This window comes from Lonchura striata, chromosome 8 (assembly GCF_046129695.1).
Source record: "Lonchura striata isolate bLonStr1 chromosome 8, bLonStr1.mat, whole genome shotgun sequence".
NCBI lineage: Eukaryota > Metazoa > Chordata > Aves > Passeriformes > Estrildidae > Lonchura > Lonchura striata.
In genome coordinates this window covers 17,332,279-17,348,793 of record NC_134610.1, presented here as the reverse complement: position 1 = coordinate 17,348,793, position 16,515 = coordinate 17,332,279, and the positions used below count along the sequence as shown (strand labels likewise).

The 16,515-nt window shown below is 33.5% G+C and overlaps 1 protein-coding gene across 4 annotated transcripts in view; it reads left to right on the top strand.

Moving 5' to 3' along the window:
• The window catches only part of KCNH7 (potassium voltage-gated channel subfamily H member 7), a 210,072-nt gene that overhangs the window by 163,656 nt on the left and 29,901 nt on the right, over positions 1–16,515 (top strand). For all 4 annotated transcript variants that reach the window (XM_077784999.1, XM_077784997.1, XM_077784998.1 and 1 more), the window contains 3 exons: positions 2,101–2,526; positions 7,089–7,488; positions 7,961–8,160. In XM_077784999.1, coding sequence (XP_077641125.1) covers positions 2,101–2,526; positions 7,089–7,488; positions 7,961–8,160 — 1,026 coding nt within the window. The remainder of the gene's footprint in view (positions 1–2,100; positions 2,527–7,088; positions 7,489–7,960; positions 8,161–16,515) is intronic.

Here is a 16,515-nt window from a genome sequence, read left to right as displayed (position 1 = left end):
TTGGATTTTTAAACTCCAGTTTTGCCTAACTGAGTTTAAACCAATTTAGGAATAAATGTAACTAAAATTAGATTTGGAGTCAGATTTCAGGGGAATTAGTCTAATTTACATTATGCTTTGCTCTCAAATGAAGCAGAGTGTCCAGAATTTTCAAGCAACAGAAAGAAATATGTGAAGTAAGCTTTATTGTCTTTGTTGCCTAATCCATTTTCTTCATTGTCTGAAAATCCAGCAGAACAGTGCTATAAATTTTATAAATAGCAGTTCATGTGTCACATATATTCACTGTTCTCAAATACTAAGAAAACCTTCTTGTCAACTCATCAGGTGTGAGACTAAAAATATTAAGACTGCTTAAGAGACTAAGCAATGCCTCAACTTGCTGTCAGCTAATGTGTTTAGTGCATAAAAAAATAGCCAGCACCATTAGTTAAATGCAACTCTTAGTTAGAATACAAAAAATTTATGAACAGCCTCTACCTCAGCACAGTGCTCAGCAGAGTGCTTGGTGGCTGCTTGAGGCTACCACATATTCTTTTGGATGACTTAATGATTTCTTTCTTCAAGTTCAAAGAAGAGTGGTTATTAACCCTCATGTTCTCACAACCTTTTCAGAGTAGAATTTGGCTGAATAAGATTAGTGTCACTTATATTACTAAGGATCTAAGATTTACACAACTATTTCTGTTGGAAATTTAAACAGAAAAGAGTGTGCTGACCCTTAGAATTTTCTATTATGTTTGAGGAGCATGGATTCCCTCAGTCTTGAACAAGCTGAAATCTCAAGTCCCAGAATACTAACTGTAAAAAGAAAGCAAATAAAAGCAGACAATAGCACTGATAAGGTATATCCCCTTCCAGTCATAATTTCATTTGAGTAGAATTATTCACTTTAATACCTTTTGAAATAACTTATTTTTTAAACAGAATTTTTTTTTAAATAGCAGGAGACTAAGGAATAAGCAGAAGTAACTGGTGGAAAAAGGGTGTAAGGTTTCATGAGCATGAATATTGCCCAACTGATTAATAACTGAAGGTTGTCACCATCTGATGTTTGTTCACTGGTCTGTGTAAAATGAAATGGTGTTCTGAGTCCCATAGGATTTAGAAATCATTTGCAGCACGGAAGGCAATAATTAGCATCATTGCTGACAATCCCAAACACTGAATAAAGACAAAATATAATTTACCTTTTTATCCGTAAAGGTTTTGTTCCTTCATGTCAGAATCCAGTCAGACTGAAAGAGCAGCCAAAGGAAATTTGTTTTATCTGATGCTCACACAATGCTTGCTCTTTGCAAAAAAGCAAACGTTTCAGCTTCCAGAGGCAGCAAATTAAGAAGTGCTTACAAATATAATCCTTCCAAATAAAATAGAAATCCAACTTAGAAACACCAGCAGATAGCAAATCCATAATTTTAAAGGAATAATAAGCTTTAGGCATTGACAAAAGTAGAAGTGGAGCAATAGGCAATACTCCTGTGGCATCCTTTGTCATACCTTTGGCTGAACTAGACCTAGCCTGTGTAATTTGTCTGTGCATGAAGATTTTTACCACCACAGAATTAAGAGTGTAGATATATGTCAAGGATGATAACAGATCTTTCTCTGATTTTTTTTTTTTTTTTTTTTTTTTTTTTTTTTTTTTTTTTTTTTTGCTTGCGTACACTTTCTAATGAGAGTAAACTCTTTTGTAGGGAATGTGAGCCAATGATAATAGGTTTGCTTTGGGATAAAAACACTACATCACTGCAAGAGAAGTAATTCACTGGCCCTGAGTAGGCTAGCAATATTATCATGTGGTGGATAAATTAATTTCATGGCATGCTTAATAATGCAGATTTTATGGATATAAGATATGCTTTTAATGTTTGCTACAGGGGACAAGAATCAACCTACTGTGCAAAATTGTCAATGAGTTTATTGAACTTGGCAGACACCACAAATTTCACAGAAATCTAGTTTGTCAAAACACTAAGTAATTGAAGCTCAATCCTCAAAACTACAATGAAGTACTTTTTGTCCTGTATTTGCTATGTTTACTGGAAGTTGGAGTAGATACACTGTCTGATTATTGATGTGGTATATTTCTTATTCTAGGTTCTATCCTTAGGGGCTGATGTTCTACCAGAATATAAACTGCAGACACCTCGCATCAACAAGTTTACTATATTGCACTACAGTCCTTTCAAAGCTGTCTGGGACTGGCTCATTTTGTTGCTGGTCATATACACGGCCATATTCACCCCTTACTCTGCTGCCTTCCTTCTGAATGACAGTGAGGATCGGAAGAGAAGAGAGTGTGGATATTCCTGTAGCCCGCTGAATGTTGTAGATTTAATTGTGGATATTATGTTTATCATTGACATTCTAATAAACTTCAGAACAACATATGTAAACCAGAATGAAGAAGTGGTAAGTGATCCAGCAAAAATAGCAATTCACTACTTCAAAGGCTGGTTCCTAATTGACATGGTTGCTGCAATACCTTTTGACCTGCTGATTTTTGGCTCTGGCTCTGAAGAGGTAAGCTTAAATAAATAAAAACCTTAAATCTGAATTATTACTTCACGATGATATTCTGTGTATCCTAAAGTATTTTTTGCTTGTCATTTAATAGCTGCTTAATATTTCTATCTCATCTTTGAAAGTTAAACTTAAATTAAATCTTCCTTTGTAGAATGTACAGTATTAGCTTTCATCGACAAGAGAAAATATTGAATGATTCAGCTAGTGTTTTTCAGTTATACCATATTTAATACTGTCTTTATAAATAATAAATATATTGTGTATGAAGGATTTGGTAAAATGATTTTATATAAGAACTGCTGCTTTGATTTGTTGCTTACTTTTTAAAAACTGCCCATGATGCATATAAGTGCTGTGTTGGTATTGCATCATTAAAATAATTTTCTTTGTTCCGAATGTTTATATCAACATTTACTTAGCAGAAAAACAAATTATTTGTAGCATAGACTATACTAGTTTATCAAAGAGATTTGTCCATTTTATCAAGAATAGGGACTATCAAAAGAAGAAAAAAAAATAGATTACCTTGACAGGCATGATCTATCTACACAACAAAGTGAAAAACTGTTCAATATATGCATCCAAAACTGGCCCAAAAATATATAAAATATATGCTATATTCTGTATTCCTGACCCAGTTCTTCCAAGCAATTTTATTTAATTTAAAAAGGGATAAAATCAAAATTTTTTTTTCTGAAAAATAGAGAATTGGGATTGACTTTCCTGTGGTGCATAGAATGCAGATTTTTTTTTAAAGCAGCAGACCAAGCAAAATGTAAATAAGGAGTCCAGAGAAACATGAAATAAAACAATGCACTAAAAATGAATGTTATTAAATAAAGCAATAAGAAGAGAGAGAGTAATATATAGGATAGAAGATAACTTTTTTACTCAGAAGGTGACTAAAAAGCCCAGAAATTTAAGAGGAAATTTTGTATTTTGCAAATCATTATCTGTGGCAGGTGTCCATCTTTCTGCAGATAACTTTCTCTGTGGTTTTGAAAGCACAGATACATGAAAGTCCAACATTTTCATAGTGGTATTACTTCTAACTCAGACTACAACGTTCCCCTCCAGATGTGGTCTGCATCCCTTTCTGATCGCTGATCACTTGTCATTGACAAAAATTATTTTCAGTGATTATGAATGTGAAACATAAAGGATTACAACAGGGATCCATTCCAAAGTTAATTGAAGGAGTGGCACTGAACATCATTCTTCCACACCTACCCTGTTACAAATGATTTAAGAGTAAAGCACCAGGTGTTAAAGTCATGCTAAAGGAATAACTTTAACATAAGGTAACATTACAGATTACACTAACAAACAAGTGCATTCTTGCAGATGAGTAGACAAATATAAAAATGTGGAAGTTGAAACAGAAACTATTGGACCATGTAATGACTTTTTCACTATTGCAGATATAAGTAAATTGAATCTTTATTCTTTCAAAATCTAGTAATTGACCAATTTCTCTACATGGAGAAGCTGGTTTGTTTGTCTAAGCAGTAACAATGCTATATAGATTATGTTCCATTCACTGTGCCATCACAGTTTCTCTCATTCATGGTATTGAATGTCAATCACTTTTCTAAGCTGCTACTCACTGCAGTTTTCCTTCCTACATTGCTAACTCTAATATTTCACCAATGATCCCTTTTTCATTGTTTAGCAAGAAGAGGTAAATGTAAAACTGACAGAATGAAGCATTTTTCATTTAATAGAATTTTTTCAGTCATGAAAGCTATCTTTTTTGTGAAATAGCTCTTTTTTGTTATCTAGAGATTCTTCAGAGAAGATCCCCAGTGAAAAATTGTACTGAATAGTATTTTTATTAAACAATATAAGCTCTAAAGAGAGCTCCATGTGTGCTCATGCAGCTTTAAAACACCTTGATATCAAACAGAGTTTTGAAAGGGCAGGAGATAATAATCCAAATACCACATATAGCACTATCCAAATGCTTCTATTTGAGCCATACTTTTTTCAACCATAAGAAAGCAACAGAGTTAGACCGTTAACTTTCCAATTTCTAAAGTAGGGAAATAATATAATTTTAATTTTTTTTCTGTTTAATGAGACTCAAAATGATGATTTGTAGTAAATAATTATCTCCTTTTATGTGTGTGTGTGTAAGTTGGGTGGTTTCCATGATTCTTGGGAAGATAAAAATAATGAGTAGATGGAGAGGAAAGAAGAGAAAAGAAAAAAATATGATGTGATTATCCACCTACTCTTGAACTTGTAGTCCAGCAGATAGGTATGATGAAAACAGAGAAGCAAGCAATGCAGAAAAGAGAGTAGCATCTATCAGATTGCTATTTGCAGATATTAATGGTTGGCACCAGATGGGGTAACATAACTGATAGAGTAGGACCCCTGCCTCCTTGGGTGTAGTGCTGATCGAAGTATTCCAGCACACCAACAAAATTACATTACATAAGACGTAGTTCTAAACCCAAGAACTTCTATCCCTGGCCAAGTGACACATGGGAGGTGTACCATTACTTTGTGAAGGCTACATCTATGCTGAGAAGTGGACACCATGTAAGGCACATCAAAACTTGTGGACCATTCTCGTCACCTCTACCGCCAGCTCTGCTTTAGTGTTAAAGCTCCTTCACTGTGTTAAAGAAAATTAAAACTCAGGATGAGTTTTTTGATACTTTAAGCATATCTAGTCTCATTCATGATGATTTTACCCTTGAAGAGATTAAATTTTCTTCTGTTATATGCCTTCCACATACTCCAGAGCTCAAACTGATGTATTTAAGTATAGGATTGACACAGAATATGAATAATATTAGCAAGTTGCATCTAAAGAATGTGGTGGAACAGTGATGACTGTATATTAACAATCTACCATCTGATCTATTTAAGGGGAAGAGTTATGAATATGTCGTCTCTTGCATGATGTAGAGATATGACTACATCTGTGATAGAACATTTTAAACATCTCACTAAAAACAAATCTTAGCTTTTCTTAAGGGATCATAAATGTATAAGCCTGATCTACCTACAAAGAAAAAGTAACCTAATCACAATATCTGCATGTTTCTGAATCTCAGCCTAGGCATAGACTAGGGTTTTGAAGGGTGTGGTCTTTCATTTTGAAGGGTGTGGTCTTTCAGACTATTGAGGTCACAAACCTTCTTTATGTGGTAATGAGAAATTCACCCTGAAGTTATTATTTGGGGTGTTAAACTGAACTAAGGAATGTTACCATACACTACCCTCTTGCTCATTTACTCAGAAAATATGAATGATTTATTGAATTGTCCACTGAGAATTGCAGCCAAGAAAGACTTGTTTTGTTCCAAGAGTTTTGGGGCTTTACTCAGAAACTTGGTAAACATGAAGATTTAATGAAACATAAAATCTAGTCTAGTACTTTTTGAAGAAAAAAGCTTTAATGTGATGCATACTACTGTCAGAGTGGTTTGTGGGGCTTGGAAAACTTTTCCTATTAAGCGTCATGTAATATACATGCATGTTAAAAAAAAAAAAAAAAAAAAAAAAACAGCCAAAAAAAACCAAACCAAACAAACAAACAACAAAACCATTAAAGATGTATGCACTCTTGGCATTCTTGGCATTTACTGAATACTTTAATATATGTTCAGACTTAATTCAAGGGAAAAAGGTATCTTAGGTATTTTTAATCCATTTGTTCCTCTTAATAATGCTGTCTATTTCTTCTACAAGGAATTAGCAAGTATAAAAATTATTTACTAATTGAAACTTTAAACTTATATTAATCACCTCTAGGTCCCTTTAAAAAGGTCAAAGCCTCAAAGAGGCTGCAATGGATAATAACACGTCTGCACTAAAAATTTTGAAATACATTCCTGCTTTAAACTTCTCCAATTTATTTTTCTAATGGTGTAGTACTTTTATTACTGACTTTTGACACCACACTTACAAGATGCAAAAAGATTCATCTGGATTTTTCCATGATGTTCTGTTCACAGCGCTTTATCTTCTTTCATCTGTATGAATGCTTTTACCATTACAAACAGGAGGAATCTTGTAGATATACTCTTTGGAACACTTCTGCCCTATTACTTCTCTTTTCTATAATATGTGTGTCAGAGCATCGTAAGCAGTTTCTAAGTCAGGATCAAATACAGTCATACAACTTTCTTCACGAATACTTATTATCTGTGTGGACAGCCATATAATTATGAGTAGTTCAAATAATTTACACACTTTATCATGTTAAAAAATCATTAAGCTATTGGATCATAATGGATTTAAATCCATTATGGTCAACTAAAGAGACCAGATCAAGTAAAATATTCAACATGAAAGGGTATTTAGTACATAATGACAATTTCAATATATCTTGATTTTAAATGTAGATTTTTTTTTTCTTCCCTAGTTTTATAATTAAATTGATAGCTTAAAGAAAATAAGATTAAATTTACATTGAAATGGGTTCTTCTACTTTTTGTGTTGATTCCCCAGAAAAATTGAATTTGTAGTGGTTTATTCATGCTTACTATTCATGAGAGTACATTTGCCTGCAGAGAAAATTAATTTCTATCTTATTTTTACAGACAACTACATTAATAGGCCTTCTGAAGACAGCTAGACTGCTGCGTTTGGTGAGGGTAGCACGGAAACTGGACAGATACTCCGAATATGGTGCTGCAGTTCTGATGCTCCTCATGTGCATATTTGCACTAATTGCACACTGGCTTGCTTGCATTTGGTATGCCATTGGAAATGTAGAAAGACCTTACTTGGCTCACAAGATTGGTTGGTTGGATTCTTTAGGAGAACAACTAGGAAAGCATTACAATAAGAGTGATGCAAGCTCTGGACCATCTATCAAGGACAAATATGTTACAGCACTTTATTTTACCTTCAGCAGTCTGACAAGTGTAGGATTTGGAAATGTGTCTCCAAACACCAACTCAGAGAAAATCTTTTCCATCTGTGTCATGTTGATTGGATGTAAGTAATTTTATCATGGATTTTGATATTTTTTTCCTCTCTATCTTTGAGCAAATGGCTTAATATTCTAAACTAATAAGATTATAAGCATGCAGCCGGAAGGGCAACTTCCTAGGGAAAGGAATGTTGTATGCAAAAATTTGTTGTGACTCATTCAGTGTCAGGAAGTAATCAAGTTGCTTGTCTACTCAAAATCTGTTACCCAAACTGTCAGAATATCTGTGTTGTATATCAGTGTCTGTAGGCAAATCCTGTATAAGGTAAGAAAGTGAGTTTGGAGTGGATTTAGGAAATTATATCCCATCAGATTTGGCTAATCATTATTATATTTTATTTTTCTATTTTAAATTGAACCTATAAATATATGCATACCTTTTTAATTCTTCACTTTGTTCTTAACTTTTGCTTAGCCGTATTCATCTGCAAAGCCCAATGACATGACTTAAGTAAGTTTTGTTTGTCTTTAATCCAGCATTAATGTACGCTAGCATTTTTGGAAACGTATCCGCAATAATCCAAAGACTCTACTCGGGAACTGCACGGTACCACATGCAGATGCTGCGAGTGAAGGAGTTCATACGCTTTCATCAGATCCCGAACCCTCTGCGGCAGCGACTGGAGGAATACTTCCAGCATGCGTGGACATACACCAATGGCATTGACATGAATATGGTATGTTCTTCTGTTTTTCAGGCAGACATGCAGAGCAATAGATAAATGCATGAGAAATTAGAAAGAGACTTTAAGTCTTTAGCATTTATAAGCTGTAAAAGTACAAGCTTAAGAAGGTGGATATATACCTCGGTTGCTTACAATCAAGCCACTACATGTTTGTCATACAAACATTTCAATGCCTAGGTTACTGCCAGGTGTATCAGCAATTTATATCCTCACTGTGTATAGGAAAGCTTGGGAACTGTAGGTGACTTCTGTAAGCTTAAACAGAGTAAAAAAAATATATAGGTTTCTTATTTCAGACATAGGTGTTCTAGATCTTTGTTCTTCGCCCTGATTGTCACTTCCAGTATCAAACAAGAGTAGCTGTATTGATATCTACAGAGCTACTGTTTTATAAAACCTGTGCTGGTCAATTCTTTTTCCAAATCCTTCCATGTAATCTAGAACAGATGTATTGGGAATGGGTTGAGGAGAGGAGCAGGCAGGTTTAGCTGCTCTTTTCAAAGGGAAATATTTGTATCACATGATAGTCTAAAAAGTAATTCACTTGTATTCACAACCATGTAATTCTGCACTGAAAATCTAGGCAGTACTACTAACCATTTAGTCATCTACAGAAACTCTTTTCTGGAACTGACAAGGAGTAGCACTCATTTTTTCTGGTTTTGATAAAAAATCCCCTGTAATCTCTCCTTCTATAAATACATGGCTAGCTAAAAAAGAATAACAAACTGCTAGTGAACAAAAGTAAGCATCTATACCTCTGTCTTATTTTCTGGAGATAGAAATATTTTTTCAGAAAAGTCAACATCCGTTTGAAGACCCTGATGGCATTGTACATCTTAAGGACCTGTGAATCTGTGTCTCTGTAGGGATGCTTTCCAGATGTATTCAGAGCTGCAGATTAGAAACTGCAGAACTCTCCAGAAAGCTGTCAAGAACAAGAAAATCACTGTGCACTTCTGTAACAATTTAGCAAGAAATCAATTTGCAAAATTTTGACATACATTCAAACAGCTTTCATGTGATATCTATACATACATTTCTGAATGACTGTCAGAGTACAACATTTTTATGCAGCAAACAGAAAAATGGTCTTGATTAAAATCTTTTATAATGGTGAATCGCTGACAGTTTGACTTTATGATTACCATTAAGTAAAGCAGATCTTAAAAATACAATAGAAAACTAATATATTTGGCTTCACCTGCTACTTCCATGTGTTCCCTCCGGAGGGATAATATGTCCAGAGCAGGGCAAGGACAATTGTATAAACCTCTGCTGGGGATTACTGCAGTGGAAGGCAGCATCAGTTGCTTCATCCTGTGTGGCACTGAATAGCCCTAATTCCTTCTGATGGCAATGGAATTGTGGGGTGCTCAGCACCTTGCAGGATCAGGCCATTAAACTGAAGGTGTGTACAACCTAAGCCTAAAGCAGCTCACTGAATTATTTCTGAAGATATTATCAAGTCATATATGCCTTAACTAATTCATTACCACTAATGGGTGTGGTTCACATGAAATAGTAACTATAACTGAATGTTGTCACATGAAAAATTGCATAATTTGGAAACTGGTGTATGGGAATTAGCCTTGGATTTTTCATGAATGTGAAATAACAATTACATGGATTAAATAGCCCATATTCTGCAATATGATTGTGAGGCAGTATGGAGGATTTGTTTTTAATAAAGTGTGGAAAAACCCTCAAGTTTAGTATCTTGTTTCATTGTATTTTATTCCTTATTCTGTTCACAGTTCTATCCCTCAAGTTTTATGTCACCTTATTTCCTTTAAGAGTTTGAATGTATTACACTTAGTACAAGGATAATATAAGAATTGTGTGATTTACATTGTACTTATGAAAGATTTATCTCTTTCCTGTCTGCTTCACACCTAAATACATGGAATAACACCACCCACTGGTAAGAGCAGGAGGTATTTATATCAAATTTAATTCCAGTATAAAGTGTGAAGAATATCCATGTTATCTGTTGGGTTTAGAGCTTGTTCAATGCTTTCTAATTTTAATTGTAAATTTTTGCATGATGAAGGGGTAGATAGCAAAGGGAAATAATCCAAGCAGAATCAGATGTGGGGCAAAACGGTTACTAAAAATCAGACATTAAAAAATGCTAATCTAACCATGTTTATTAATCACTGTTTTACCCCACAACTCAAGTCATGCTTCTCTACCCAAAAAAGGTCATGTGCATAATGGTTTGCATTAGATAGTTGCTCTGTAGGAATGTCACTGACAAAGTTGTCATGCTGCTGATCATTCTGCATTTTCTTTTGTGTGAATGCTCTTGGTTTACACCATATATGCATGTTAACACACGCACCAATTAAGTTTTCTTGGCTATTAGCCATGTGCATATGAGTTGGACTTGCATGTGTTTTTTTACTTAATTTTGCATGAAATATTTGCATTTACAGAACAAAGGACTAATATTGTCCTCAAACAAATGTGTTTGACTCCTACCCATGTCTACTTGGATTTTTTTGTGAATTCTGAAGGCAGAATTTCATCCAATATCTCTTTTTTTTTTTCATTTCATGACTGAAAGCTGAAAAAAAAAATCAAAAATGTAGTTCCCTTTCTCCTTTGAAATATGAAGTGCATAATAATTTACATTATATATATATATATATATATATATATATATATATATGTACATGCAACATATACACATATACTTACATATATATATATATAAATAACATGGAGAATATGTTTCAAAAATACTTTACGTTATCTTCGGTAATATATTTAAGAATCCAGGAAAAGTGTAAAATAAAATATAAAAAAAATATATAAAATAGAAACCCTCTTAATCTCAGGAGTAATTGTGTACTAAGACTAAACTTGATTTTCTAAACAAAATTCTACACCTTAGAATGTAAACCAGAAGATAATATTGTATGTTTATTTGAAAAGGTTAAACTTAAAATTAGCTTTAAAGACCTGCAAGTGAAATATGCTGAGACCTTGTTTATTTGTTCATTTGCTCCCTTCTGCTACATTTCTACATATTTTTGATTATATTTCATTACATAATGTATTTTGGTTACAAACTGTTCCACATAATTATGCATGGACTGGATAAACAGGATTTGGGATTTATTTTAATCTGGATAAAAAATCTTGAGTTCATAGAATAAGCATAATTTAAATCATGTCCCTGTGATATACACTGGCAAAGTCAAATTACAAAAAAAAAAAAAAAAGTTTATATTGCATATTGTTTCATTAAAGTTGTCACCAGTCCCAAAGATTCCAATTCTTGTAATATTTTCAATTATCCTGTTCTAGTTTCCCTAAATTCTTCTTGCCTTCTTTTTCCTCTTTTATTCCTATATTATCAGTCCAGCACTGATAATAGCATGCCTATGATGCTTACCCTAAAAAGATCAATTATTTAGTGTTTGAGATTTTTTTTTTAAGTCATGCATGTATTTTTTACAATCCTGTCCCACCCTTTCTTTCCATGGATCTTCTGTGCATCTGAAATAGCTTTACTGGTTTATTTTACATTTGAAAAGAGTTCATAGAAGTAACTAAGTGAGACAAGCTGAAAAGTATTTAGCTCAGTGTAAACATTAATTTAAAAATTGGGTGTGGGACAGATGTCTTTTTGGTTTGAGTTTTGTCAAATAGCATGAAAGGGGAGAGCAAGTCAGAATTATTATGAATAATGTATGATTTCTCCTGCAAGCATCCAAGTAAATGGTTAATTTTACTGTTGTGATAACTGTCTTGGCCACTCTGATCATACAAGTACAGTAGAACACACACCTATCTTGAACCAGCAATTCTATAGTAGCAAATAAAGACCAGGTTCACCATTGCCTTGAACAGTCTTCTTTTGTAAGAAGTTGCCCATGACACCTGGTTGATATCACTACATTTTTTTCGTTCTTGCTTTTTCTCCCACTGTGATCACTTCTTACAACAAAACCAGTTTTAGCAATAGAACCAGTGCCATCAATATATTTGAAGCAGAGGATTAGAGAAGTAAATTAGAATTTCAAAAACAGCAAGGAGAAATTCTTTGTACCATCAAAAGACTAATGCAAATTAGATGTGTTTGGAACAAAACGTAGAAGTAAATTCTTAAACCAAGGGAATATGTAATCATGCAGGGACTTGGTACTGCTATTTGCCTATAAGTCAGAACAGAAATCATGACATATAAACCAGCCACACAGCACCTTATGATTAGCCATAATTGTTTAATTTTCTAAAAAAGACAACTTTAAAAATGTGATAGCCTCATTTGGACTGAGTTATAGAAAATAAGACTTTATTAACAAAATATTCTCAAGGATGTCCATCTATTTCTAAATAATGCTTTATCAGTTTCTCAGTGCATTGTATTTTCTAGTCTAAAATTTCAACAAGAGCATTTAATTTTTCAACTATCATTTTTTTTTGAAATATGATATACAGATCTGATCAATCTTCAACCTCTACAGACTTAAAACTTTTCTCTCAGTAAGGGAATCAATAGGTGAAGAAACTCTAATAATTTTCCATCTGCCTGTGTTCAGCAACTTATCGTATCGCAGGGATCACTTTTCAGATGTACCCATTAACTGTAATAGGACTGTAGAAGAATGGTCTACTGCAGCTTTACTAATTCCAGCATAAAGATGTCACACATCTGTGTTGTGGCAATGACTGAAAAAAAAAGATCCTAATCTTGATAAGGTTGTCAGACTTCAATATAAAATTGAAAGGTGAATTAGCTCATTATGACATACTGCTTCTCTTCTCTCCCAGTTGTTGAAAGGAAACATACAGAACATTAAAAAAATCATTCTGTACAAAGAGGATTTTTCAGAAGTATTTTTTTGCTATGTGGAGCCCAAAAGCTTCTGGAGCAGTATTATTGCCAGCTGTGACCCTGATCTTTCTTTTCTAAATGCTGAAAATGCTTGGAAATGTTTCAACCTTCTACTTACAGAAATAATTAATTTATGTAATCAATTATCACGGTAATATTGAATAGTAAATTCAAAATTCTTTCTAGAAATAAAATTGCTGAATTACAGAAATGTTTAGCCTAGATGATGTTCTTCAATTACAAGAGTCAAATGTTTGTGATGGATCTATATCCTACACTATTCTCCATCAGAGGAAACAGCTATTGGGGGACAGAGATCCTAATCCAAAATCTAAGCAGTGCAATTTGTGCACCTAAAGAGTACCAAGTTAGCCTTAAAATTAGGTGTCTGTCAAAAAGATGAAAATTAAATAATAGGTTATTTCACCAAATATATTCATTAATATTAATTAATTTCACTAATTCTTTCTGAACAAACTAAGATGAAAGGTTAATAAAAATAAAAGGTTTTAATATAAAGTTCAAATTTTATTATTCAAATATTTAGAGAACTTTATTCAGCATTTAGTGATGCCCGTGTCAACATAGCCTGAGATCTCTCTTATGAAAGTGAGAACCAAATAGATATTAAGTATGTATGGTCAGACACAAAGTGTATTTACTCCTGCCTCTTTATACCCTCAGCTGCTCAAATTTTTTGCTGTGTTAATTTTTTATATGGATCAGTTTCTCAAACCATTTCGCAAGGAGAGATCATGACAAGGCAGGAATAATCAAACAAAGTGGAGAAGGACAAGAATCCTCTTTCAGTTTATGCCATCTTAAATTCTCAGATGAACTTGAGAGTCTCCCTTTATCTTTCCCTCTATATGCTGGGCACCTGCCACTCCTAAACAAGTCTGACTGGTTCTAGGACAAGAAAGCATCAGTCACTAGTTTCAACACACCCCAAACACAGCACAACACAAGAGCCCTCTCATGCTCTCTTCAACATCTGCTTGGTATTTAATGATCCCACCTATACTTCAGCAGAGAAAATATGTGACAGAAAATTATATGCAGAATTAAAGCAGCATCTGTTATTGTAAGACTACAAGCACTGGAGAATCTCTCATAGTAGGAAAGGCTGAGAGAACTGGAATTCAGCCAGATGGGAGAAATTAAGGCTCACAGAGGATCATATCAATGTGAACAAATACCTGAAGGGAGGGTGTAAAAAATGTGGAAGAAGTTTAATTTCAGTGGTGCCCAGTGACAGGAGCAGAGGTAATGGTCACAAACTGAAACTGAAGGTGTTAACCAAACACCAGGAAACACATTTTTACTGTGAGGATAACTGAGCACTGGTAGAGGTTGCCCAGAGAGGTTGGGGCATCTCTGTCCTTGGAGGTATTTGAAAGACATGTTAGCATCACCCTGGCTACCAGCTCTAGGTACACCTCCTTGAGCAGGGAGGATGGACCACATGATCTTTCCAACAAGATCATTTCCAACCTCACTCATTCTGTGGTTTTGTTGGTACGGAATGTGGTATTTCCATATTTAATGAAAATTATTGTAGCTAATATCCCGGTTTGCTTCAGGTTAAATACTTTCTAAATATTTTCTGTGAGACATATGTCAATACCTGTTCCAGAACTGCAGATCAAAAAACTAAAAATTGTAATGAATTTTATAATTTATCAAAAAAAACCCAAGGTTATCTTTGCTCCAAACAGTTGCTTGTTGCCTGAGATTAAGGCAAAAATATGTGTCCATATCTGTTGTCACTAATGTGCCTGATAAATGTGTGGTACCTTGCTGACATCCCGAGAAAAGAAATTAATGAAGCTGGACTCCCTCTCCTCGTAAAAAGACCATATTCTTCAAGGCAGTATGAATCATATCCCTACTATACTCACAAAACAATCACTTATTCTATGTAAAATGTTTTACATCTCTCTGGATGACATTATCCTCCTCTGTAAGCATGCCACCTAGATAAATCAATGTTATTTGATGTGAAGTAAGTTTTATTCCAAACAGGAAGAGATAACTGAACTTGGATTTGCTATCAATGACAGACAACTGGAGCCTGTGGTCACAGCATCTTAACTGATTTTCCTTTACTTTTTCTTTGTCAAGGGATGAGGGCTAAAGCTGATATTATGTCTTATTACATGTATTTTTAAAAATATCTGTGTGTATTTCTTGAATTATGCATGAGTTCTGATTTCAAACATGATTCTAACCATGAGAATCCAAGATTTTTCTCACCAGGGCCCTGTGAAGTCGCACTGAGAAGATATTGTGTATAACAATAGAAATATGTTAGGAAACAATGGAACAATTGAAACTCAAATTTGTATTTAAATTATTTATTTGGTTTGGGATTTTAATGAATAATAATATTATTAAACAGCAGTTCTAATTTCATAATTTTCGATTTTTTTATTTTGAAGACTGTATGTATGACTTTTCAATATTTGATACAGGCAGAGTGTGTACAAATTTGATGTTGATGTTGATTCTCACATTATAACATAATTTTAAAAAAATTCAGTAATGAAAATCAGAATATGAGAATGAATGTAACAAATATTTGAGAGTTTGTGTTGGCAAAATGTATGTACTGCAGAGCATAAAACTTAGTCTGGAAACATCAAATTCTGTGTTATGTCACCTACTGGACTTAGATTGAACACCTCACTACACACAATGTGTGAAATATGGTAAGCTCTTTTTGGTAATGTAGGTTTTGCCATTGTTTTAACAAATTTATTTTCCAATCAGCTTCTTTATTGAACTTCTAAGCTTGTATTAATGGAATAATCTCCATTGGAAAACAATGTTATTTAATCTTCTTTTTAGGCATTTTAAAACTGTGATATTAAAGAGTAGATGTCTTTCATCTCTGATGTATAAAACTACTTTAGAGTGTAAGCTCCATGGAGCAGGGACTTTTTTAGTCACACATGCTTGAAAAGAGGCTGGTATCTTTCAGATGTCATTGACATTTAAATAACTATCAACTGATATGCAAATATTTTAGAACAGTTTCATGACAAATATAAATTAATTATAAAAACAATTGTTTCTATAAGGGAATATACAAAGTATCTTCAGAAATATAAACTAACACACATTGTCTGCATGGGTTTTGCTTAATGGTAAAATACAATCCCTTGAAAATCAGATAAACGGCTGATGTGAAAAATGAAAACTATTTATTCTAAGTGTAATTTCAGTGTTCATGACTTCCTAACAATTCAAACACACTTTTTTGTAAGTACTTCTGAATTCAAAATACATTTCCTATTTCATATCCTATAAAAAATGGAGCTCATCTAAATTGTATTCAGATACATACATAGCAAACAAATTAATTAAAAATAGGTATTTTATACTCACATGACTAGAGAACAATTTAAAAATAAACACAATTTTTCTTCTCCTGTTTCATTTGGTGAACATATTTGTTTCTCAGTTTTTCAGTATTATTGAGCAAATAAGTTCCT